The 27,488-nt window shown below is 34.0% G+C and overlaps 1 protein-coding gene across 5 annotated transcripts; it reads left to right on the top strand.

Annotated features, from left to right (window-relative positions):
* The first annotated feature begins 253 nt into the window (after positions 1–253).
* Positions 254–17,454, top strand: LOC126717021 (protein ALWAYS EARLY 2-like). 5 transcript variants are annotated; one of them, XM_050418168.1, is made up of 20 exons: positions 254–441; positions 1,709–1,828; positions 2,341–2,439; positions 2,825–2,887; positions 4,142–4,219; positions 6,681–6,849; positions 7,721–7,986; positions 8,091–8,466; positions 9,255–9,332; positions 9,504–9,787; positions 9,908–9,970; positions 11,045–11,368; positions 11,456–11,634; positions 11,737–12,019; positions 12,717–12,923; positions 13,652–13,813; positions 14,436–14,579; positions 14,917–15,132; positions 15,735–16,025; positions 17,099–17,454. In XM_050418168.1, the coding sequence occupies exons 2-20, from the start codon at positions 1,727–1,729 to the stop codon at positions 17,264–17,266; spliced, it is 3,552 nt and encodes a 1,183-aa protein (XP_050274125.1). In that variant the 5' UTR covers positions 254–441; positions 1,709–1,726; the 3' UTR covers positions 17,267–17,454. The 5 variants fall into 5 exon arrangements, with proteins under 5 accessions (XP_050274125.1, XP_050274126.1, XP_050274127.1 ...); XM_050418169.1 differs by having other exon boundaries at positions 1,705–1,828; positions 9,914–9,970; XM_050418170.1 differs by having other exon boundaries at positions 1,705–1,828; positions 14,436–14,546.
* Positions 17,455–27,488: the final 10,034 nt, after the last annotated feature.

Raw genomic sequence — 27,488 nt, 5'->3', positions numbered from 1 at the left:
TCCTCCCAAAAACATTCAAATATTTAAAAGATCACGTGCACAACCATAACCCTCCACTCCATCCAAATCCAAAATCCCCCCTGGGCCCCCACAAAACCCAATCCTCACCGTCCATACCCTCTATCTGTCCACGTGGACGGCCACCATCACCCTCAAAACCCAAACTCAAAAAAAACAAAAACAAAAAAAATTCCAATTCTCTCTCTCTCTTCTTTATATTCAAGTTTCGCGGCAACCCTCTCTCTCTACCTCTCTCTCTCTCCAAATAAAACCAAACTTTTTTTTACTCTCTCTCACACACACAGTCTCAGAGCTTCTCTCTCTAAAAACTCTCTCTTTCTCTCTCTAAAACCCTTTCCCTCTCTCTCTCCTCTTCCGTCTCTCATTGTGTGTGTACATGTATATGGTTAGGTTCTCGTATTGGGATGAGCTTCACAGCAGGTCAGATTACACTCTCCGATCTGTCAATTAGGGTTTAACTCTCGAGGATTTCTTTTTCTTTTCAAGTTTTTGAGGGTTTTGGTTTCTCTGATTTTCGACTTCGGAGTTGGAATTTTGAATGTTTGTCCGTATTTTATTAAAAAAAAAAATTTTTGGAGCATTGTCGAAATTTGTTTTTTTTGTTGAGGTTGCTAAAGGCTGATCATTGATTCAAAAAAAAATAAAAAATGAAATTTGAATTTTTTTTTTTAATTGGGTAGGTTTTGTTTTGTTTGATTTTTCGAGTTCTTGGTTGAAATTTTGAATCTTTGTGATTTTTGTTTTTTCACAGAGTGCTTTGGTTGTTTTCTGAAAGTATTTTTGAAATCAAGCTTTTTTTTCTTCCTGCGTTTGGTTCTCTCTTAGTCTTTTTGGGTTTTGTGTTTGATTCTGTTTTTTGGGTTGTAATTGTTGAATTCGATTGCGAAATGCTAAGTATGAAATGGGGTTTATGCGATTTTCATTTTAAAGTTGGAGCATTTCACGAAGTTTTTCTTTTTGGGTAATGGTCTACGGCTAGCATTGACTTAAAAAAAATAAAAAATAAAAAGACCATAATAAAATGAAAGGAAATTGATTTTTTCTTCTTGTTGTTGATTTTGTTAAAGTGATTTATAAATTACCATGCTTGGAAATTCTGATGAATTTTAAATTTTTTGAATTGTTTTGGCTGTTTTCAGAAAGTGGTATTGGAAAGCCTTTTTTTTTTGGACTGGTGCTTTTGGTTTCTTGTTGTGAATCTGAATATGAGGCTTTTGGTGCATGCCGTTTGGTTCATTTGGGTAATCAGAGCTTGAATTTGAGTGTGAATTCTGGAAGTGATTTCTTGCGGTGATTCTGATTTTTTTTTTTTTTTTTTTTTTAATTTTATAAATTGAGCCTTCTTTATGTTTTGGGAAAAAAAAAGGGGTACGGCGCAAAAGTTTATTTTTAAATTTTTAACCAACAAAAGGCTGCTGTGAAGTTCTTGTACCCATTCTTGTATTGTTTGCTTCAATTGGGAATTTGAATTTTAGTTCATTGTGGAATATTGAGTATTTTATTAGATGTACAGTGAAAAAATTATTATTTTGTGGAAGACAAAAGCTTGATAACTTTTAGTGAAAATGAATTCTCTTTTTTGGAGTTAAATGTTCTTAAAAATGGAATGTGCTACATTGTCTTGTTGATATAATTTAGTAATTGCTAAAACGGGCTGCTAATTTTGTTATTTTTGTGTCTCAGATAGATAAGTAAAAAGCTTTTAATGGCTCCGACAAGAAAATCTAGAAGTGTGAAAAGATTTTCTACCATAAATGAGGTACCTCATGAGAAAGATGGTAGGAACTTGGGCAAAAGTAAGCAGCGGGTAAGTCTTGCTCATGTTCTGGGACTGAAACAAAAAATAAGAAATAAAAAATCATTTACTCAGTCCTTAAATTCTTTTTGGTTCTGCATTTGATTCTCTATATCTTACTTTGTTAGTGGATGATTTCTGTCAAGACTTGGTTTCATTTGTTAACTAAGTTTTCAAGTAACATTGTTCTTTATAAAGAGATATTTTGAAAATGAATTTTGGTTGCTCAGTTTTTTTATTTATGGAAAGGGTAGAATATAGATGTGGGCTATATATGAAGAAGTTTTTGTAGTATCTTTGAGGATCATGAAAGTGATGGCCTCTAGTACTGCACATGGGGGGATATGATTATAGATAGGATAGAATAGTGAAAAAGTATACATGTGGCTGATCCTAAGTAGTTAATGAAGACCTATAAGCCGACTCCAATGTAATGGGATTAAGGCTTAGTTGAGTTGCGATTGAATTCTGAAAATATAGAATTTTAAATTTTTAATGTTTTGGTTGCTTTATTTTATGCGCAGAAGAAGAAATATTATGACAAATTAGGACCTCAATGGAGCAAGGAAGAGCTTGAGCGGTTTTATGAAGCCTATCGGAAGTATGGGAAAGATTGGAAGAAGGTATGACATTTTGTGAGTGTGTACTCTGGAATTTGCTTAATTGCCATCAGATTGTGTCCTTATTATGATTATAATCATCTTCTAAAATATGTGGTGCAAATTGATGATAATCATCTTCTAATATATGGTGTCTAAATTGCCAAGGTTCTTATAGCTCAACTGATTGGCACCTCCTGGTCATATCCAGGCTTCAAATCCTCACTCATAACAATCGAATTATAAATAAATAAATAAATAAACTAATTTTGTGCAAATTGATGTCTAACTTGGTTAAGCTGTAAAACATAATACTGTTTACTATATACTTTTCTATTCTAAAGAGTAAATTTATAGTGCTCTCTCTCTCTCTCTCTCTGTGGTATTATTGGATTCTGTGCATTCCCAGGTGGCTGCCGTAGTGCGTAACAGATCCATTGAAATGGTGGAGGCCCTTTACACTACAAACCGGGTATGTGGTGTGTGTGAGTGCTAGATTTATAACCAGATCTGTTAACATAAATAATAGTTTTTGTTCATTTAGGAGGGTTTGGGTTTATGTACCAATGGTTCTGTACACGACTCTTTCTTTTTCCCTTCCTTGCAAAAGCAGTGAATATTTTTGTTTTGAAGCAATTTTTTTTAAAAAAAAAATGAAGATCTATATGCAGCTTTCTTCTACAATCTATGCCTTGTGGTTTTTATGTTGCTTTTGTTTATTTCTTAAAAAAATTTCATTGCTATACTGCTTGACCTAGTTGAAAGTTGGATTACTTAATCTGCTAAATGATCTTGGCAGCAAAGAGTTTCTATTTTTGCCGGTTTGATAGTTTATTGTAATTCAGTTATTAGTTAATAATTTTTTTGGGTGGACACCTACTTTGGGGAGGATTCTTACAATAGACAATCTCATAAATCGAGGTATGTTTATTGTGAATTGGTGTGTTATGTGAAAACAGGACAGGGAGTCCATTGATCACTTGCTCCTGCACTGTGATGGCAACGGCATTATGCAGTTGTATTTTGGCTACGTTTGGAGTTAAGTGGGTGATGTTTAAAGCTGTGCAAGGAAGGTTTCCGTGTTGGTGTTGAAGGCCTATTTGTTTAGAAATAGTGCTTGGATGTGTTTCCCTTTTGTTTGATGTGGCACATTTGGAGGGAAAGAAATAGTAAGACATTTGAAGGGCTAGAGTTGAATATTTAAAGGCTAAATTCCCAATTTGTTGCATCCTTATTCTATTGGATGTATTTGTTGCATCAAATTTGTGTGATTTTAATGACTCATTGTACTGCTGATCTGTAGGGGTTCTTATGGGACTGCAACTGGTATACCTCATGTTGCACCTTTTGTACTGTTTGTTTTATTAGTTCAATAAAATTATTTGTACTTATATATAAAAAAAAAAATGTTCTTAATTAAAATGAGTTTTATGCATTTGTATGAAATGTGGTCATATGTTCAGAAATGAAAATGGTTGGTTTATAATAGTAATTTGGGCAAAACTTGGATGTGTACTTAAGGAGTTAGGTGACATGAATTGAATTTGGTTGAATATTTTGAAAAATTGGATATCAATTATACAGTTGGGGTTGTCCTTAATTTTTTTTTTCCAATGTCTTTGCATTTGCTTGAACTGTTAATTGTGAGGACTTACCTTCTGGATTCTTATGGTTTCAGTGTCTTTTACTTATTGGCATTTCAATTTGGCTTACTTTTGATTTTCAGGCATACTTATCCTTGCCAGAGGGTACGGCTTCTGTGGTTGGCCTTATAGCAATGATGACAGATTACTATAATGTCCTGGTGAGATTAAATTTATTTTATCATCTATTCAACTGAGCTTGGCTGCTTGAATATTAATCTGGTCCTGTGATATATCTGTCAACGATATTGTAAGACTTGACTGAAATTTGGCCTATTTTGGCATCATATTAGTAGATACAATTAGTAGTTTGTTTATGCAAAATATCAGTTCTGGATTTATAAGCCAAACACTGCATTTCAAGATTGGGTGGTTGTATGAGTTCTAGAATGGAAGTTAAATAGATGCTAGTGTGGCACGCTATTTCTATTTCTTTACAATAAGCTGCCTTTTGATTTTGAATGAGATAAATTGATTTTTGCTGGACGGTGAAGGCACTTATGTGTTCAGCTATGGTTGATTGTGTTGGAATGTATTTATAGAGTTCTCTTAGGCAAAAAGCAAGTAGTTCTTCATAAATTTTTCTTTACCTTTCTTTTCTGCATTTTTAGTTGTTGACTCCTATCACAGTAGGTTTGCATCATGTATCAGCTTAAGTCCATATCCCTATATGTTGGTTATGAAAAACTTACTAGACTGATTCAAGATGAAGTCATTTAGTCTTGTGCTTTTTGCAGATGATGGATGTTAGCACCAAGTTAGAAATTTGGAGGGATGTTTTAGAATCTAAAGGCTTTAGGCTAAGTAGGTCAAAAAAAGAGTACATGGGGTGTAAGCCTTTTAATAGGAGAAATAAAAATGAAAGGGATTGTAAAACTGGATGGTCAAGGGATACCAAAGGTTGAGTACTTTTGATATCTCGGATCAATAATTTATAAGGATTGGAGGGATTGAAGAGGATGTGAAGCATAGCACAAGAGTAGGGCAAATGAAGTGAAGAAATGGATTAGCACTTTGGGTTTCTTGTACTTAGCACCAAGCAATGAAAACAGAAAAATAAAACCTAGGAATCAACACCTTGATTGCTTGGAATTAGCACCAAGCATGGGATAATGATAAAAATCCTGGAATCAACACCTAGGCTTGCATGAAATCAACACGTACTAGAAGAAAACTTCCAACCCATATTTCCATCAATGCGTGATCAGCTTCCTACAATAGTAAACTTTGGGCATGTAAATAGAGTTTCCAAATTACATCAATCATGGAAAGAAAATAAACTCATACTGATATGGAAATAAAGTTTAAATATAAATCAAATCTCTCTAATAGCATCAATCAGTGTCAATTGAGGATCAAAAACTGATAAGTCCAACCAAATCACTAAGCATTAATAGGTCAAATTTCGTGTTTCTGCACTAACTCTCCCATGGTGGGAGAAAACTGGACTTCATAGAGTGTAGCTCATGGTTGTAGACCTTGGACTAGGTGGGGCTTATATAGGGCTCGTGCTCGGGTATTTTTAATGGATGGGGCAGGATCAAGGATTTGGGTATTTTTGAGGTGGGTTGGGTTGTGCTAAAGCTTTTTTTTTTAATAGGTATGGTCCGATTAAATTTGTTTTAAATTTTTTTTTTTTTTTTTGTATGGATTGGGTCAGACTTTAATAGATCACTTCAAGTTTTGTAATGACTGGGTTTTTCCCCAGCTGGGTCTTGTTGACTACTAATAACAGGCTCGGGCTTAGGCTAAATTGGTTTAGGTCTTAAGTGGTTAAAATTGGGGATCTTGATTTGCATTGTTGTAGATCACATGTTGAGTGATGGAGTAATTATGGTTGTTTTTATGACGGTGGATGTGAATGAGGGTTTGTTGTATCAGAGATATGGCGGTGAGTGTGGGACAAAAAAAGGAAATATGTAGTGATGGGTTTTGGACTGTGACGTCACAACATTGGCGAGATTTTCTGGCAAATTGTAGATTTTGGGTCTTGAGAGTTTCTAACAGTGGCCCAATGACTCTGGATTTTGGGTTTGAAAAAATATTGCTTGTTTTGTGGCGGCCTAAGTTGTTGCAATAGTGTGATCTTGATGATTCATAGTAAAACTAATCGGTTTTGTGTCTGTCCTTTTTATTTATTTCTATAAAGGGCAACTTGATGATGGTGAGTATGGGTGATTTGATTGTAGTGGTTGTTTTGATTTGGAATTTGTGGTTTTGATCCAAAATTGGTGGGAGCGTTGTGCATCGGGTACAACCTTTATACAAAATTGGTGGTTGGCTAGTGTGGGGCAAAGTTTGCTGGGATTGATTTGGTGTGGGTGTGTTGGCTGTTGGTTTCAGATAGTGGGTATAATGAATTGAAGTTTGCTCTGATATTAAAACTTATCTTAACAAAAAAACTCTAAGAGAAGGATGTGTATGGGGAAAAGAAAAAGAAAAAGAAAATACAAGGATAGGTCCTAGGAATCAACATCTACGGTTCATATCTTTGACTTTGTTTTGACCTGGTAATAATTTAGTTTTGATGTGAATTATCATGCCTTTTGTGCTAAATGAGTGTCTTTGCATTTTACTTAAAGTAGGTTTATATGAATTCTAATTTTGCGAACTGTAAAACAGGAAGAGAGTGATAGTGAAAGAGAGAGCAATGAAGCTTTGACATCTGAAAAACCTCTAAAACGCAAACGGGGTAAAGTTCAGCCAAGTGTTTCAAAAGATCCTTGCCAGTCTCGGTCAATTGCATCTAGTGATGGTTATTTATCTTTTTTGAAGAGGAGACGCTTTGATGGTATAATTTAATTACATTGTTATTTGATTCTAGTTGGTATCTTGCTGGCATTCTATTATGCATCGTACACTTGTTATATATGTTGGCGGTGCTTCATGCTTGGACTATGTTATTGTCTTCATTATATCAATAATGTTGTTTTCCTATATGGAGAATGGAAGGTAAAATGGGATATGCACAGTAAAATCTTATAAAGAAAGCAGTAATTTTAGTTGTTTTGAATTTTAATATGGTGGAAATTGGGATGTCCATCATATCAAAAAAGAAATATTACTTCTTTTGATATGTTTTTGGCCCCATGGGAGGGGAAGGGGAAATTCAAATTAGTAACCTCTGATTCATTAGGCATGGTTCCTAGCTGATTGTGCTAAACCATTTGAGAATACAAAAACAGGAAAAATGAGGGGGAATTTATTAATATGAAAAAAAAAAGAAGGGGTGGGGGTGGGGAATTGCCCAAAATTGTACCAATATCATAAATAGAAGGCAAGATGAAGTAATAAGCAGAATGCTTAACAGAATTTGTTTTAAACTACAGTCAAGGAGTTTGAAAAATTATATCCTGGAATTTGATTCCAAGTGTCAGGACATGCTACTTGCCATTTCTCCTTCTGCAGGATATGTTTGTCAGGGTTCATTTCCCATTAATCAAAATTACGAAAGTAGTTATTAGGCAGTTGGAGTTTTCTGCATTAGCTTCTTTTTTATTATTATTAATTTTGGTTCTTTAGTAGTTATAATTCTGTACATTTAGATTTGCGCACTAAAATTTTACTTAACATTATTCTTTTGTCTAGAGATATCACCGTTTGAAACCTGAACCTCTTTAAAGCTTAAATTCCAGTGTTTCTAAATTCAAATCTCGCATTAGGTAATGAGCCTTGTGCAAAGGGGAAAAGGACACCTCGCTTTCCCGTTTCATATTCACTTAAGAGAGATGATGCAGAAATTAATGTATCACCAAATAAAAGAGGCCGGAAGTCTGATTCTGATGCTAATGATGATGAAGTCGCCCATGGGGCAGCATTGGCTTTAGCTGAGGTTTCACAGAGAGGAGGCTCTCCCCAGATTTCTCAAACACCATACAGAAGAACAGAGCACATCAAATCTGCACCTCTTCGGACCTGGGGAAAAATGGTATTTAACTATTCATTTACATGTCCTTCTATTACCTTTTTCCTTCCTTTTATTATCACTTAAAATGACTTATTTATTTATCTTTATTCTTTGATGTGATTTAGCATCAACAATCTGACACAGCTCAGGCCAACCTTCGTTATGCTGCCATGGATGAAAACTGGTTGGAAGGTAGTATAGGAAGTAGAGGAGTTGAAAATGGCGATTATGCAAGAGATACTAGCTCCTTGATGGATATGGAAGGTGTAGGCACGGTAGAAGTTCGTCGAAAGGGGAAGAAGTTTTACAGAAAGAAAGAGAAAGTTCAAGACATTGCAAACCATCAGTATGATGATGGTGGAGAAGCCTGTAGTGGTACTGAGGAAGGACTTAACTCTGGTGTCTCCAAAGGAAAATTTGACATTGAAGTTTCAAATTCAAAATCTGAGAGATTCTCTCCACAAGGTCAAAGGAAGAGAAGCAAGAAACTCTCCTTTGGAGGTACCTTCCTTACTAATAATTGAATTATAAGTTGGTTATACCCATAATTTTTTAATTATTTCTTTAATTCTCTGATGGGTGGCTGGGGGTGGGCCAGTGGGGGTTCTATATGATTGCTCATTTTTTTTATTTTTTATTTTTTGTTTTCATATTACAAATATTTGTGCACTCAAATCCTCTCTAATAAATCCCCTGTTATTTTGTTTCTGAAATTGCAAGTTCAAATATTTCCTTTCTTTCATTGAGCGAAGTTGATATTATCTTTGTAAGGAAAATGCTTTCCAAGTTTTTTGAAGCTTCTCTTTCGCTCTTTATTTATTTTTTATTCAAATCGATAGCCACCATTTTGGAGTAAGGTGATGGATTATAACATAGGAAGAAAAAGTGGAGGTATGGCTTAAATTTATGGGACACTTGATCCTTATATTCAGTTCACTGATATTGCCAAACAGGCCAGATAAACATATCTGCAGCTATGTATGTACAAGAACCTCAGCAGGGTATTTTTTTTACCGGTACCACATTAAAACTGAGTCATTTTTTGATGACGGTCTAGATAAACATATCTTAGAGTGAAGTAATCTCTGGTATTTAATGATAATATAAACTTTGGGAATTATTACTCTTTTTTTTTTTTTTAATGGATTTGTTCTAAATAGCATCTTTCTATTTTTAATTACAAGTCATCTTTTGGTTGGGTTGAATGCATGCTGTTGTTCGGTTAATTAGATAGACAAATCTTCATACAATGAATCAATGATATTCTAATGTCTGGTTTGTTCTTGTAGGTGAAAGTACTGGCTTGGATGCTCTGCTGGAACTGGCTGATTTGTCTCTAAAGATGCCCATATCAACAATGGAATCTGGTAAGTGATTTATGAGTGTATTCTATTTGCTTTGGAGTGTGCTTCCCAGGATGTACATGACATTGCTGTTGCTATTGCTATTCTTGTTCTTTCTTTAAATATCTCTTTGCCTGGTAAGTGATTTAGTCTGTTGTTTTCTCTTATTTTTTACTGTTTATATGTTGGATCTAGACTCATCTGTCCAATTGAAGGAAGAAAGAGCAATTCTTGATATGGATGATAAGGCCAGTTTACCAGAAGCTATGTCTACAAGCCATTGTGCAGACAAAAATAAATTTCTGGGGTCAAAACAGAAGGCACGTCATACAATTGCTGGAGTTGATGGTACAACCTCCAGAAAATTGAAAATTGGAAGGGACCCAGCTATTGATGTTAATGTTGCTTCTGAAGAGAAAGAACAGCTTCAGCTTGCCGATAAAGCATGGAAAAGAAAGCGCAAGTCCATGGTATCAAAGGTATAATAAGGACTGATTGTCATGCTGTGGATGAATAAATTATCTCACACACACATTAAACTTTTCATTTGAATATATTTTTCTATTAGTTGATTGATGACAAGCCAATTCTTGTTCAAGTTGCAGATGTCAAATGACAAAGCTCATACCGATTCTCTTCTAAGTGAACCTTTGAAGACTGAGGTACGAGAACAAATGCCTTTGTTTTGTCGTTATAAAGACGTGTACGATCTCTGTGATTGATTTGTAATGTTAAATTCTCTAACAATTCACACTACCTTAATATGGTTTTATAAGTATTTCTGGCTATATTGCTATATAATAGTTAGAATAGCTTTGTTCCTGTTTAGGTGATATACACAATTACATCTGCAATTGAATTAATCTGACCTCTTGATGTTTGTTACCCAAAAAAAAAAAGGTGAAAATGAGAATACTGCAGAGGTTTCTTACCTTTATCCTGCCGTGGACTCAAAGGTGGACCTTTAATGATTTATATATGGTCAAATCTACAAATGGGTAACGAATTCCACCTCTGTCATGGGATCATCAGTTAAAAAGCTTGTCTTCAATGTTTATTAGAGACAAGCTTTAAGCCCAAATTGCCTTCATTTATGTAGAAACTATATAGTTATCCAGTTCTTCCAATAATATATGTGTGAAATAGGAGGAGATTGTTAATTTGTTGTATTAGAAGTAGTAATAATTCTGGCTAATGGTCATTGGATTGAGGTACTAAAGTCACAGGTTCATTCCCGTATGGATGCCTAAGTCCTTACCAATCCAGCTATCCCAACAAATTTTTTTTTTTTTAATCCATATGTATGTTCACACAGATGCCCAGACACATACACATTGTGTATGCGAAAGATGAGAAGATTGTTAGTTTTGTTGCATTAAAAGTAGTGCTAGTAATACTTCTTGCCAATAAAGGGAAAAAGTAGGAATACTTGTTTCCAATGGTCATTGGGTCAAATGGCTTCTCTTTCTCCATAGGGGATGGAGGTAAGGTCAAAGGTTCAATCCCATGCAGGTGCCTAAGTTATTACCAATCCTGCTATCCCAACAAAGCAAGGAAAAAATAAAACTTGTTTTCTGTTTAGCCATATATAGATATGTATTCACACATGATCATGTAATATATTTGGGTGTATTTATATTTGGGAAGTCTCTGGTTATATGTTGGATGTCAGCTTTTTTTTTATTTGGGTAATCAAAGTGATGTGATTTTCTTTATTTCATATGTATGTGTTCTAGGTCTTAGCTGAAGAAGAGAATAAACCAGTGATCATAGGAAAACGTACCGATCAAAGTTTTACTTTTTTGAAGCCCTGGAAATCAGTCAGATCATCAGACGGTTCCTTGGATAGTGATCAGAAAAGAGCAGAGACTGATCTATCAGTATCAACCACAGAAATTCCTGCTGCAAGTCAAAGTAGTTTACCTTCTAAACGAAAGAGTAGGCGTAAAATGGGTCAACCGAAACCATTCTTGAAAGAGACAAAGTCTTCTCATGGGAACAGGTTTATAAATCGACGTAAATACTCCACCTCACCATCAGATAGACCACCCTATCTAAAAGTAAAATGTCCCATCCTCTTATATTTTAAAATATGCAGCTTTCTGAAGCTTAGAGCCTCATTTATTTATTTATTTTTTAAATTGCAGCAAATGCTTCTTTGTTGCCTTTCATCTTCTTTGGTCCGTAGATGGTGCACTTTTGAATGGTTTTACAGTGCAATTGACTACCCTTGGTTTGCAAAAAGGGAGTTTGTGGAGTACTTAAATCATGTTGGACTGGGACACATCCCAAGACTAACTCGTGTTGAATGGGGTGTCATAAGGAGGTATGTCATCTACTGCTGTTACATGTCTATGCAGCTTGGCATATGGCTTGGAATTACTGAAAACGCTGTTGACACATTTATAACGTTTTCTTATAATTGCAGTTCCCTTGGCAAGCCTAGGAGGTTTTCTGAACATTTTCTTCTTGAAGAAAGGGAGAAACTTAAACAGTATCGGGATTCTGTGAGAAAACATTATACAGAACTTCGTACTGGTATTAGGGAAGGACTTCCAACAGATTTAGCCAGACCTCTATCAGTTGGACAACGAGTAATTGCTCTTCATCCAAAAACAAGAGAATTTCATGATGGAAGTGTGCTCACAGTTGATCAAGATAAGTGCAGGGTTCAGTTTGACCGTCCTGAGATAGGAGTTTGGTTTGTCAAGGTATCACTTTCTTTGACATAATTTCATTGCATTTGTACCTGCTCGTGTGTGTGCATGTGCTTGTTTGTGTGTGTTGTGAGTTGTGAGTTGTGAGAGAGGTTGGTACAATTTTATTTCAGTAGGTGAGTCTTTTTTCCTTTTGTACATTAACTGCAAACAAGATTCACGTGCCTGTCTGTTGCGGCTCTTAATTCATTTAGAGCACAAAATAGAATGCTGATAATAGCTTTAGTTTATAATATTGAATTAGTTGATCTTATTTCCATAATAAAATTATTTTGTGCTATTCAAGTATGTACATCTCCATCCGCTGCTATTTATTCTCCATATGTGGTAAGTTGCCTGTCTTAAAAATTACTTCGTTTTGATTGTTTCTAAGCTTACAGACTACAATGAAATGAGTGGTGTCATGAGGATTACAGGAAACAGAATCTTTTACCTTTTACAATTTTATGATTGAATGATGAACATTTCTGGGTTAGAACATAGTGACATTGTTTTAATTGAAGTTACTCTGTTTTACGGTTCTTTTGTTACTTTTGGTGGGCTTCCTATTTGTCCACCTAGTGTTGGTTTGCTATTTGTTTCTTTAATCTTCTTTTTCTAGTGAAGAACTTGTTGCCTCCAGTAAATTTTAGAAATGATATGGAATTATCCATATATTCTCTCTCAAATGACACAAGAAAATTCATTACAGGATATTGATTGCATGCCTTTAAATCCATTGGACAATATGCCGGAAGCTCTCAAGAGACAGAACATTACCATTGACAAATTCTCTCTTCTATCCAAGGAGCCACAAATGAACGGGCATCCAAATTTTGGTGGATCTATGATGTTTGCTTCAAGTGGGAATCTAGACAAGGTCACAAGCCCCAAGAATACCTTTGTACAGCAAGGAAAGGTGAGAGTGCTTAACAAATACAAGAGTATATTTATTTTGATAATTGCAAACACACTCTAATGCCCATTAAATCGCAATCAACTATAAGTATATTTTATATTTTTTTGGATAGTCATTTTCTTTTTCTATATTTTTAAATTCTGACCTTGTTCTGTTGCTTAGATTTTAGCATGTTGTCACCTGCCAAAGTCTAGTTACCAAAATATATGCTGCTGGACTTTGGAGATTGATGGATATAAGAAGGCGCTAGACTTCAATGTTAGCAGAAAAATTGGGTATCAGGCAACAAACTTTGTTGTTTTCTCTGGCACATATAAATTGCACTCTTACCCTACATATCACAATGTAACTTGAACTCCTGACCTATCACTGTAAAGTCAAGAGGGAAGCTCTAGATACTCGACCAACCAATCCATTGGTTATTAGGATCTTTTACAGCACCTTTTTTTGCAACCTAGTTACATATTGGTCCCTTGTCCTGCGTGGGTTGAAAAATACCTTAATTAGTTGTAATTCACTTACGGTTCCAATGTCTTTTTCTTTCGCAAAATAAGAACATCAGAGGTAAAATTAAGACACAATCTTAAGTTCTTAACTGTGTGATGGTAATGGCGTTGACTGAAGCTAGTGCCTTATTTTGCTATATTGGAAATTCACTATCATAGGGTGAATATTTTTGAACTTAAGAATATTAAATGTTCTCTGAAATAATCCAATATTTTGCTCAGGTGGATACAAACCACGCCATTGCACAAGCTAAGACAGCAGCTATTGATATTGGTAGTTTACAACAAGAAGCCTATAGTCAACCTTCTATGCTGCCCCAAAATCATGCAAAGGAAGCTGATATTAGAGCTCTTACTGAGCTGACTCGTGCTCTTGATAAAAAGGTCATACATTATAATATATGCGCAACTGATCATAGAAATGTGAATCATCTCAAAAATTAATGTTCAGTAGGAACTAGGGTGTTAAAGTTCAAATTCTCTATCATCCCATGCATTTACCTTAAATCTCAAGGCTTTTATTGGATTAATCTATCTTCAATATGTGCCTGTGTTGTAGTAAAGGTTAAATGATTAAATTGACCTTTCCTGTCAGTATAAGCTTTATGGAAAAGTGATAGTTTAACATGGTGGTAAGTAACAGAGCAGCTGATCCTTGGTTTGAACCCTATTTCCACTCCAGCTCCCCATTTAAAAGTTAAAAATTACATGTGTTGGGCCCCACTTGAGGGATAGTCAGCACCCATATGTGAAGGAAGTGATAGAATGATAGTTAAATGATTAAATTCACCCTAATAGCAAGCTTTTGCCAACCTAACTTATCAATTTCATAATTATTGGACATTGTAATTTTTATCACTCTTGTTCATCCACTTTAGACATTGTGGTCAGACATGCTGGTACTTTGTCAATTAAGAGTATGAAGCTTTTCTGTGGGGTTCTAATGGAAACTTTCCTGTTGCATGTAATACTCATGCTATGAAGCTTTTCTGTTGCTTTCTTGTAGGAAGCATTGTTAATGGAACTTAGGAGTACGAATAATGACATAGTGGAAAACCAAAATGAGGGAGATTGCTCTTTGAAGGATTCTGAACCTTTCAAGAAGCATTACGCCATGGTACTTGTACAGCTAAAGGAAGCCAGTGGCCAGGCATGTGGCTTCCATTAATTATATTATGCTTGACATCCCTGCATTAGTGTCCCATTCTCTGCTTTGTCTTTGAAGACAATGAGAGACCCTTAGATCTTTTAAAAGCTCTTCTCTTTGGTACTTTGTTTCAGTGGGCGCATGTTTGGGGTTTTACGAATTGTATTTCCATTTCTGATTTCTTACACTATTAGATTAAGTTTTTGAACCTGCTGTATTTTTTCTTGATCAGAATGTTCACCATCGTGAACATGATGCTCAGCATTTTTTACTAAAAGTTTTATTACCTATCAAAAAAAAAAGGTTGAAGCAACTTTTGATTGATTGTCCTCATGTTCAGGTTTCTTCTGCTTTACTTAATTTGAGGCAGCGCAATACTTATCCAGGAAACACCCTGCATCCCTGGCTGAAGCCCCCAAGCAATTCCTGTTTAAATGGCAGCCTTACAAGTTGTTATGATAATTCTTTCATATCTCAAGAATCAGGATCTAGCGTAGTTGAAATTGTCAACGGGTCAAGATTGAGAGCACATACAATGGTAGATGCTGCTATTCAGGTATGAAGAGCTTCAGTACTCTTTCTCTCTCTCTATGTTTGGGGGGTCAGGGTTGAGAGTGATGAAGAACTTTATAATTTTATTTTCTTTTATATTCTCATTTTTGCAAGTTGTAACACAACTATGTACTGTTGGTTTCCTTTTTTTTTCAAAGAACAAATTTTCTTAGTAAGAAGAGAATGCTCAAAATACACAGTTAAGTTACAGGTGATTCTCCAAAATTACAATCCAAATAGGGTTTTTTTTTTTTTTTTTTTTTTTTTCATTTGGTCTTTATTTGGTCCAACATGGCAAACATGGATTTCATATAATTGATGGGCCCTTATATTGCTATATTATCAGTAGTGTTTATGTTACACATTTTATTTCTTAATGCTCAATATGGTGTATGATGTTGGGCTTGTAGGATATGATATCATTTATTTTGTGGGTACACTAGTCTTTAATGTTTCTGCTGTGATACGGCCTGAATTAACCGCTTCTAATGCAGCTATATGTTGTTTGTTTGCCTTAGTCTAAGAATCTATTTTTTTATTGATTTTTTTTTTTTCAAGGAAAAAGTACTTGCTTAATTACACTTTATGATGTAATATTCATCTCAGGCATTCACATTGAGGAAGGAAGGGGAAGACGCTTTTGTGAGGATTGGAGAGACTTTAGATTCTATTGATAATCAGCAATTAACATCCGATTCTGGTGTACCGGTAATCAGGTCTCAGCAGCAGATCAATGGCGGTCTGGGTAACCAGAATCAGCTGAGTTCCTGCAAAGCAGAGCCCCTTTTTTCCAGTGATGCATCTGTTGCAAAACCATGTAATGATTCTGATGAAAATGAGGCACGAATACCATCAGGGCTTATCACTTCCTGTGTTGCTACATTGCTCATGATACAGGTAATTTGAAGATTATTTTCTAACGCTAATGGATTCAAAAAGCAATCTCTCTCTCTCTCTCTCTTGCATGCATATCTGTGATGAAGCCTTATATATTTCCACACAAATTATGTTGCTTAATATTGTTTTGTTACTATGTCACACACAAATTATGTTGCCCAAATACTGTTTTATTGTACTGCAATAGTGAATGTTCAATTCAGATCTTAATACCATAATATAAACAGTCACTTCTTTGTGGCATATTGTTGATTTTTATGCATGGCCAAAGCATCTTCAATTTTCTTTCTTTGTTTCATCTAGTGCTAATTCTCGCATGCAATCATTATAAATTATATCCTTTCTTGAACATGCTGGGTAATACTCGATCATTTGCCCCAAGCATAACGGGTGTTTTTTCCATCAATTGCTGTTTCTCACATATGCACTAATTGTTCAGTTCTTTCTTTAGCATGATGGGTAATAATTGATACCACACTCTTGATTGCTGATGCATCTGGCCAAAATCTTCGGGAAACATCTTCAATCTGTGTCCTTATGGATAATTCAGCCATTGTAGTATTTTTTTTGTTTATTATTCATTAATCTTAACTTTGTTGCATTCTATACTACATTTAATTTTGAGTAATTCCTGTTGCACTTTGATTCCATGACAATGTCTTGATTGGTCATGATCAGCTGTCAACTTCTAATTTGGTATCTTCTTTTTACTAATGAACCATCTTTAAGCTATATTTCGGCACTTTTTGGTACAGTAACCTTTTTTGTATTTACATCACAAGATATGCTCATGTAATATCCAGATTTTATGAGACTTGCAAGTTGATGTAGCTATTATTTTTGTTCAGTGGATTATCATTTAATTTTGGTCTCAATGCCATGCCAACAAAATATAGTTTTGAGAGTACTCCACTCAACCGTGACTGATACTTGCTGCTGTCATTTTTCACTATTTCTCCTCAGCAAAGATTACGAATTTCCATTTACATCTTTATTCTCATAAATACTTGTTATACTGGGTATTAGTTTTATTTTTGGATGAATGCTTAGTATAATATTCTTGTAATGTGCAGACTTGTACTGAAAGACAGTATCCTCCAGCTGATGTGGCTCAGATATTAGACTCTGCTCTTAAAAGCTTGCATCCATACTGTACTCAGAATCTTTCTATTTATAGAGAGATTCAAATGTGTATGGGAAGAATCAAGACTCAAATATTAGCCCTTGTACCAACAACTTAAATATTATGCTGCGCCGTTCAGTCTGTACAATTAACCTTGTATATATTATGCTGGAAGATTTGGTTTAAACCTCTGTCCCATCCCCCCTTGTGATTTAGCTAGCTGGGATTAATACTTACTAGTGAACAGTGATAATGTAATTTAGCTTCATCTTGTAATTTATTTTTCCCGTTTTTCCCTTTTCCCAAGTAGCGTTCGATTTTGAATTTATTAGAAGAGAATGCTACATCCTGAAAGGACAATCCTCTTTTTGCAAGGAAATTGTGATTAAGATACATGGCAACATGTGAGCCTAATGAGAAGTTTTTGAATTCTTCTCAGTGACTTTGGGTAGCATCAAATTGTCTTACACCGAGTATGTGACCACCAAATTGTGTATCGGTTGTAGTTCTTTATTTTCCTCCATGTTATCATTTAGAAAAGGATGGGGGAAAGGGGAAAATTTGATTTTTTGCAGTTCGTCCTTGAAAAATATTTTCTGATGGAAAATAATGCATTAGCGAACAATAATTGAAGGACAAAATTTGGCTACAAACTTGACACTATTAATATAGTCATTCATGGCCTTGCTATTCAAATTATTTTAGCCCAGCTGGATGGAAAATACACCCAAAGAATGCTCAACTTGTGCCAGAATTTTGTGCAAATATAAGGTAAAAGATGCTCTCTTTTAGACGCACCCAAAAGGAATCCAGGGCTTGATGGTATGATTGCACACTTTTTTAACCAAACTTAATGGCATATAGGTGTAGATGTGACTTTAGAAGTGCTTGTCTTAAATGAGGCAAATTAATTAAAGCCTAAATCTTACATATATTGTGGTAATACCAAAAGTCTTCTTAATTTTATGACCCAATTTTGTCCGATTAGCTTGTCCAATGTCATTTACAAAATTGTCTCAAAGGTATTGGCTAATAGACTCAAAAAGAGTTCTATCCTTGATTATTTTAGAAAATCAAAGTGCTTATGTTCTAGTTAGATTATGGTTAGATTAATTACTGCTAATATTTTAGTAGCTTTTGAATCATGCATTATATGAAGCATAAGAGAACTAGAAACACTTACACGGTAGTCAAGTTGGACATGAACATATTTTATGATAGGGTTAAATGGAGTCCAAATCTTCTATTCCAACTTTCCTGTTCCACTCCATGCTCCACAAATTAAAACTTGCCACATGTCTACTTATTTCATTAATGCTACTTCCTTGCCTTTCTCCTATTTTATTTTGCAAAAATAAATTATAAAAACAAAAAACGCTACAAATCAGATATCCACCGGCCACCACCACTAGCCCACTGCGACCACCACCCACGCCGGCGCCGTTACAAAGTGTCAACGAACATTCTCCACCGCCAGTCAGATCTCGCCTAGCCATCACCACTAGCACACCATGAACGCCACATTGCGATTTCATTGTGATTGTTCCAAGTTTGATTTTAAAGACATCAAAGACTAAACGATGAGCCAATAAACAGAGTGCCCATTATTTTTTGTTTTTCATAAATCTGCCGTGTAGATAATGGGCACCAGGTGATATATTTTTTCCCTATCATTTCGTGTAAGTGCATCGCTTGCAAGTTGCAACCCAATAAAGAATCGAAATCATATTGTAGCATTGATGGTTTTTTTTTTTTTTTTTTTTATAAAATATTTATTTTTGGTTACTGGCCAGCGTAGTGTGACAGGCGGTGGTGGATGGCCTTTGTAGTGGCGCTAGCAAAGGTGGTGGTGGTGGGCTAGTGGTGATGGCCGGTGGAGATCTAACTTATTGGGTTTTTACTGGTTGGCATAGTGTGGACAGGCGGTGGTTACTCGCTAGCATAGTGTCGACAGGGTGGAGGATGACAGTTGACACTTTGTAGCGGCGCCGGCGTAGGTGGTGGTCGCAGTGGGCTAGGGTGGTGGCCGGTGGAGATCTGATTTGTAGCGTTTTTGTTTTTATAATTTATTTTTGCAAAATAAAATAGGAAAAAGGCAAGAAATTAACATTAATGAAATAAGTAGACATGCGGCAAACTTTAATTTGTGGAGCATGGAGTGGAGCAAGAAAGTTGGGACAGAAGATTTGGACTCGGTTGAATGGGCTTTACTAAGAACTATAATAAATAAATAAAGAGGTTTCATATTGATTTTGTTAATATGATTATGGAGTGCGAATCTTGTATTAGTTATTCTATGATAATTAATGGAAATACCTAGGGATATATCCAACCTACTAGATGATTAAGAGAAGATGATCTTCTATCTTCTTATCTCTTTCTACTCCCACGGATCACCCTTCTTTTATTTTTTTTAAAATTTTTATAATTAAGTATAGTTTATTGTTTAGCAGAGCATTGGCGGTAAGTGTTAGACTTTACAACAAATTTTACAGGTTTATGAAGGAGTTTCTGAACAAAAGGTGAATTCAGATAAGACCACTATAGTTTTTTAGTGAGAATATCCCTCCAAATATACAAAGAAACATCACAAGTCACAACTACTTTGGGTGCCCAAGCCTATTCGAATATGGAGAAATGTTTAGGGTTACCCCCAGTAGTTGGTCATTCTAGGAGGCCAACATTTTCAGAAATTAGGACAAAGGTGTGGTACAGACTCCAGGGTGGGAAAGAAAAATTGTTATCACTAAGTTGGAAAGGAAATTTTAATTATGGCAGTGACTCAAGCAATTCCAACACCTATGCTACGAGTATTTTTTAGATTAGAGGATTGGTTATGTGTTGATTGGAATTCAATGGTAAGTCGATTTTGGTGGAGTCAACATCATCAACATAGGACACTACCTTGGTTCAGTAGAATAAATGTGCACATGACATCCAAACAGAAAGTGGGTATGGATTTCATATATCTCAAGACTTTTAACGTGGCTAACCTGGTTACACAAAAATTGAGACTCATTCACAATAAAATATCATATCCAGTACACAAAACTCTTGCTTTTGCGGGATTTAAGAGAGGTTATGTACGCAATCTTACCTTCAATTTTTTTTTTTCAAGATCAAAATCAATTCCACATTGAGTTCAGGGTGGTCACAGGACCACCTTGATCTAGAAAAAAAATTATTATATATAAATTTTAAAAAGTTATGATTTTTTTATCTTTAAAAAAAAAATTTGTGACCACCATAAATTTTTTTTAGGCACAACATAATTAAAATTTGGACAAGGCTAAACTCCACTCAATAGTTTTTTATTGGATGTGAATTTTGACAAATCCATCATTTGATTACATTTTTTATATTCTCCATTCTTGAAAATTTTCAAAAAAAATCAAAGATCAATAGTTATATTATCAATCAATTGTTTAAATTTTGAGTTTTTGTAGTCTAAAATTATACATAAAAAATAAATTTATGGAGCAAATAGTAAATAAAATCCAATTGGCATGAAATTTGACATATGTTTTAAGAACATAAAGAATATACAATTCAATGGTTAGATTTTTAAAATATGTAGCAATGTTAATTTGTTTAGTGAAAGTTATAAACTTAGGCTACAACTAAGTTTGTAGCCAAAATTTATCTTTAAACTTTGGCCTCCTTAACAATATATTTAAACCTTACAAGCCAAAAAAAAAAAAACTCAAGAAAAATTTTATTTAGCTAAATTTTTTTAAAAAGATGTAACTTACAGAATTGATAATAAGACTATAATATAATGATTTCACAATAAGAAATTTAGTAGAAGGAAATTATAAGACTGTATTTGCATGTATGTGTGTGTTTTTTGTTAATATATAATTTTTTTTTTTAAATTTTGTATAATTTAAGCTTCTTAATGTCATACTAAAAAAAACAATTCTTAGAACCGTCACTGTTTTGGATATTCTTCACAATACTGATTCTTTATTTTACCAGGTCTAAAACAAAATATTTCCCCCACCGCTCTTTTTTGGAAGCTCCTGCTCACAGGAACTCTTCCATTGCTTGGCAAATCAATTCAACTAGTAGAGTTTTTTACTCAAGGAGGGTTCTCACGCAACCTGTGAACAACCAGGATCTGAGATAATTTGCTTGACATTCTATGGTATCTGTGGAGAACAAGAAATGAATTCAACAACGAATTGAGGGTCTACTGTTAGCACAACGGGCTACTGGATTGTTGATTGATGAATGAATGATGATTGGGGCTCTTCAAATGTTGTTGCAAACTTGGCAAAAGGATGGGGATGAGGAATGGGTGGGCAGTGCTCCTTTTCTCCATTTCTTTCTTACCTATCATGTACACTTTGTTATTACAAAAATTAAATTTCTTATATTATTTCATCCAAAAACCAAAAAGTTCCCCCCCCCCCCTACCAACTTTTTTTTATTTATTTTTTTTCAGAGAATTGTACTAACCTTTTTTTTTTTTTTTGGGTTGAAAATTTTATATGGTCTCCCATCCGTTTGTAAACCAAATCCAATTCTCTGCTTTGAGAGAGAGAGAGAGTTTTTTTTTTTTTTTGGCCGAATAAATAGAAATCTTTGTTATTTGTAAAAGTATTAAGGACCCAAAAAGAAAAGGAAGTGGAGAACGAAAATCTCAAAATCAATGGTGGTGCAAGGTTAAATCTCACTAAGAATCTTATGGGTCAACTAACATTTCATGATTTTTTAATGAAGATATCTACATCCTTCCACCCGTAACTATCAAATTATATATATATTTTTTAAATAACTTTAAAAAAGAATGAAAAAAAATGTTAAATCTCTAACATTAAATAGGCTTGTGTTACAAAAAGAAAAAGGTACTTGTTAACAGGTGTCCTTAGATGCTATTAAGATTGCATTAGATATATACCAAAATACCCTCTTTTTTTAATTTTTGGGATTGAGAAAAGTAGAGTGGCAAGCACACATTTGTGTAATAAAAGCATGGAAAAATGGCTGCAACAGGATTGCAACGAGTTGTATTAAATGGCATTTGAATCCCATGCAATCACTAGGTTATTGCAAATGATGTAATACCTAAAGGATGATTGGGAGAAAAAGTTAAAATTAACTTCTTCTTTTTTCTTAATTATCTGATCAAAATAAAAGTTAAAAGGTACAAAATTAAAAAGTTACAAAGTTACTTTGTTTGTTTTGATCACGACTAAAGAGGAAAGTTAAACTTTTTAAATTTTTTCCTCCCAACCATTGAAAAGGTATTGCACCTCGTGCAATAGTTACATATATATCCTATTAAATACTTTATTATCAAATGCCTTAGAACACGTGGTTAGACCCAAAGAAAAAAGACAATAACATCTCCAATAGCATTAATTGAAAGAATAAAATTTGGCTCCAAGTATGTTTAGAGTTATCTTATTCAACCTATTACGTGATGATTTCTAATACTTTCTGTGGGGATAATTTTTGCCTAGACCAAGTGTTGCACTTGTAGTCATTTTTGGCTTGGAGAGTCCCACATTGGAAGGAAAGCCTTCCTCTTCATGCCATATAAGGGATGACCAATGGTGATAGAGTACCACTAGTAACCATACTAGTGGTACTCTATCACCATTGGTCATCCCTTATATGGCATGAAGAGGAAGGCAAAAATGACTACAAGTGCAACACTTGGTCTAGGCAAAAATTGTCCCCACAATTTTTGCCTAGGGACAATTTTTGCCTAGACCAAGTGTTGCACTTGTAGTCATTTTTGGCTTGGAGAGTCCCACATTAGAAGGAAAGCTTTCCTCTTCATGCCATATAAGGGATGACCAATGGTGATAGAGTACCACTAGTATGGTTAAAAGCTAAATCGTAGTATTTATTATTGTTATGCCCCCGTTGGGCCATATCAGCAAAGTATTTTGGTCCATAGTGGTCTACTTCTATCAAATTCAGTCCATTTCAATCTACTTTGGTCCATTCAATTCATTTTGGTCTATTTCAGTCCACTATGATCCATTTCAGTCCACTTTGAGAGGAGATTTTGTGTAGAAAGAGGAGCTATTTTATTGACAATTATGTTTTCTCTCAGCATAATGTTGGTAGATTCTTGATAAAATTATTTTTTTATGTTATTAAAGGATAAACCATTTATAAGGAGTACTAGAAACAAATTTCACTCACACATTACATTATTTGCGAAATATCTTGCCTTATATAAAAATTGAATGTAAAATGTATTATGTTTTCTTGGAAAAAAAATTACAAAATTTAAAAACAATTTCAAATAACAAATATAGATAGCTTAATTTAGAAAACCGAATATACTTTGATAGAAAATAATCGCATCATTTTAAGAAAAGTTTGGGATTAACACTTATAAGTCTTACCTATTATTTTCATTTTACACAACAAAAAAAAAAAATTGTCAATTTTTTTTGCACATTATGCGAGTCTAAGACTAATGTAACTAAAATTACATATAAATAATCTCTTCAATTATCACATAGTGAGTTGGAAAAAGATATATGTTTGTAACAAAACTTTTTCCTACTAATTGAAATAGCAAGCAAAAAGGACATTTACTATTTTAACTAACCATTTTTTCAACACTCCAACATCACTCTCTATTTTAACTAGTCACCTTTCAAATATTCTTTCTTTCATCTCTTTTAATTAAAAATATAGAGTTTCTCAACAAAATATATATAGAGAGAGAGAGAGAGTACAAGACAGATACGCAGTACAATACAAAAGATCAATCATATAAAATTGAAAAAATTATGTATTTGGTCCCTAATGTTTCAAATGTATCAATTTATTCCTTAATCTTTCGGTATTGTATCAAAATAATCATTGTCATTAAGGAAAATGATGACATGACCAACAAACAAAATAAAATATTATTTTCATGCCACATAAATGCCACATCAATCTAAGCTTAAAAAAAAAAAAAAAAAAATCAATAGCACATAGTTTATCACGCTACGGAGCTAGGAATTTGTCTTTGGGGGGGGGGGGGGGGGGGAAGGCCAAGTATAAAATGAGACCATAATTTTTTTTCTCTTTATATACTATATCTATATTATATAATAAGAAATGCTATTTTCACACTATTTTCAAAACAAATCTTAAGTAGCCTTATTATAAAATGTTGTGAACATAATATTTTTCTATGTACAATAGTCTAAAATAAAATACTACAATCATCGAAAGCATAAAAAAAAAATCAAATAAGTGAATAACCAATCATATATTTTTGTCAAATTAATAATAATAATGTATTATATTTATATGCTATATAGAATATGGTATATTTATCATTCATCAAAATAGTATAGTCTTAATTTATTTAAAAATAAACAATACGAGATCCATAGAAGGAAAACCACATACCTGGGGACTTGTGAAAGAAATGAGATCAATTTTTCTTTTGAAGTGCATTGTTTTTAAACCATACACACGGTGATCTCTTAGAATTAGAGAAAATATTAAAATATTTTTGGACTTAAAAAGTCTGTAAAGTACAAAAGGCTTCAGAAAACAAGTTACACAAAAGAAGAAAAATTTTCAGAGACACAAAACTGAGACAAGAAACAGTCAAGCTCATAACGTTTCTGTGAATTCATAAAAATTTTGAGGGGACCAGAGCCCTCTTCAGTCTCAACGTGGCTCCGCTAAGCACACCATGTTTGCCGACCATATTTCCCACGAAACCAAGGAAGAATTCAGATCACAAAATTGAAACAAACTCACGTCTTCTTTAAAAAGCTCTCCCTCAAAGAGAACATCTTATTTGCATTCTTGTGGTTTTTCATTTTTGTCGAATTTCTTCCGCTCAAATAAAAAGAATTAAGAGTTACCCAGAAAGGTAAAACAATGGAATGTGATCATGTGAACGCAACCCAGTCGATCGATTGCTTTGTATTTTTCTTTAAATTTTTTTTCCCTTTTCCTTCCTCTTCTCTGTGCTGTATACTATATACGAAATGAGTTTCTTTTTTTTCTTTTTTGAAAATATTGAAGTACACTTTTTCACTGTTGTATTGCTACTGATGATTTAACGTTTGATTTTGGGAAGGGGCAAAAGAAAAGTTTCTACTCTGAGCAATTCAACAAATATTTTTTTGGCAAGAATGTCCTGTTGGGAAGCTTGAAAGGCAAAAGCTACTTTATCAAAAAGGGATGTGTTGTATGCGTTGAAGGTCTCAGCGACAAAACCAGCATGTCCTACCACCGTTGACAAGCTCCTCCGGCAAAACAAAGTGAAGAACTTGTAGGTTCTATAATTGTATAGTTTTTTGTTGGCAAACACATGAATACAAACTTGTCTAGATATAGCTCATAGAGTCTATAGAATTGAGTGGATAATGCTCAAGAAGCTGGTATTCAATGTAGAAGAAGAAGAAAGAAGCTACAAATTCAAGGAATCAAGTTTTAATAGTTTCGACCAATAGAAACTAAAGTTTGACTGATCGAAAGTCGAATCTGTAGATTTTATTTGGCAGCCCATTAGTCCATCATATGTTTAAGGTTTCAGACCTACTTCACTAAGAATTTAAGGGAAACTATAAGTCATGTTTTTGAAACTTTGCAGCAGCTCAATTTGAGATCTAGAGATTTGTGTCTATTACTTTTTCAAAATCACTACTGGTGATATCTCACACACTCGTTAAACCGGTGAAATCAAGTTGCTAACCTTCAGCTATCAAGTGTACTGAAGATTCAAATCTTCAATAGGATTTTGAAGTGTGTGAATTGGAGGTTCATGTTGCAACAGTTCACTATAAAAGAGATCTGTGGGATTCAAAACTTAGTTTGGTAACTGAAGTTAGGTTTACTGTAAATTGTTTATTCTTAATTGCAAACCTTCATCTTATAGGCTTATAGTGGAACTGTTACCTTAAGATTGATTAGGTCAAGTCCTCCCAAATTTTTCCTTTGGAACAAGTTGTTTCATAAGATTTTCTAAGTAATCACATCCTATGTCATATTTATATTCTGTTGTATATGATGTGTATGCTTGGTTGTTTAACGTAAAGCTCTCATAATAGATCTATTTAACAACTTGGCCTTAAAACTGATTAAACACTTATTTCAAAAACATCCTTCTGTCAGCACACAATATTTGAAACAAAATAATCATACCAAAAACCTGTGTGAATAAATGTTGGGAAAGGCAGAAATATAGAGAGGGAGAGTTTAAAGAAGAGGTGGGGTTGTTTCAATTTTGTGATCTGCATTCTTCCTTGATTTCGAGGGAAGATCTGGTCGGCAAACAGGTGGATTGGTGGTCGGTGATAAATTCTGCACTATATATATAAAGAAGCCTACGTTGATGTGGCAGTATACATGGCATTTTATGTGTCATGAAAATAACATAACCGTTAGCTATAACAACCTTTTGTATCCATCACTTACCGGCAGAGATTATTTTGATACAATATCAAAATGTAAGAGACTAAACTGACACGTTTAAAATGTTAAAAGTCCAAATTGACGCGCAACGAAAGGGTTAGAGAACAAATTTGTAATTTACCCTATAAAATTTTTGGCAAGTCCAAGTCTGCTAGCCACATTTGGCTGACTCCTGTATCAAATCATCAATCAATATAGATATAAAAACAAAGACCTCACGTGGAAAAGTCTGAGATTTTATCAAGTGGCGTATTTTATGTAAAGAGAATTCAAATATTCTCGAGTGCTACATCAAATATAACACAAATTAAATTTTGAATTTTTGTTTCATTTGGTTCAATATTTTAAGACTTTTCTAACTAAAAAATAAATATTCTTTGTATCTTTTGTTTCAATGTTTCAAAACATTTCATCCCTCACACATACACACAAAACTCTTTACATTTTAATTTACCATTTTCACATCTTGCACTTCTATCCTTTTATATATACCTACTCATATCCCTTCATGTCTTTTCATGTCAAATACGCACGAACAAAAAATAATATTATTTACCTTCAATCTTTCAACAACACCTACCTCACTCTAATATGGTTGTCTCATCTAATCTTAACCCGCATCTTAACCCATATGAATTAACTACAACCAAGAAGGGGGTATACATTTTATATTAAGTGACAACAACAATTACGATTTTGATGTTAAGGTTAGATATTGGAGATTTGTGAATTTTGTAATGATGTGATTGACTTGATGTTAAGGTTAGATATTATAGATTTGTGAATTTTGTAATGATACGATTGACTGTAGATATTTGGAATGTGTAGTTTGATTTAGAATTAAAGAAAAAGAGATAAACATGTTCCATATCAACTTTTATTCTACAATATTCATCCAAAGTTTTTTTTTTTTTTTTACTTCAATACTTTAATTGAATAATTGT

The sequence above is a fragment of the Quercus robur genome, chromosome 3 (genome assembly GCF_932294415.1).
Source record: "Quercus robur chromosome 3, dhQueRobu3.1, whole genome shotgun sequence".
Lineage (NCBI taxonomy): Eukaryota > Viridiplantae > Streptophyta > Magnoliopsida > Fagales > Fagaceae > Quercus > Quercus robur.
The sequence above is the reverse complement of the archived record's forward strand: the minus strand, read 5'-3'. Positions and strand labels throughout refer to the sequence as shown.

What these genes read in the sequence shown, in the direction of transcription:
- LOC126717021 (XM_050418168.1), top strand. Translation starts at nt 1,727, where the DNA reads ATGGCTCCGACAAGAAAATCTAGAAGTGTGAAAAGATTTTCTACCATA. An exon ending in CATATCAACAATGGAATCTG is followed by an intron (nt 9,333 to 9,503) that starts GTAAGTGATTTA and finishes TGTTGGATCTAG; the next exon opens with ACTCATCTGTCCAATTGAAG. An exon ending in TAGGAGTTTGGTTTGTCAAG is followed by an intron (nt 12,020 to 12,716) that starts GTATCACTTTCT and finishes AATTCATTACAG; the next exon opens with GATATTGATTGCATGCCTTT.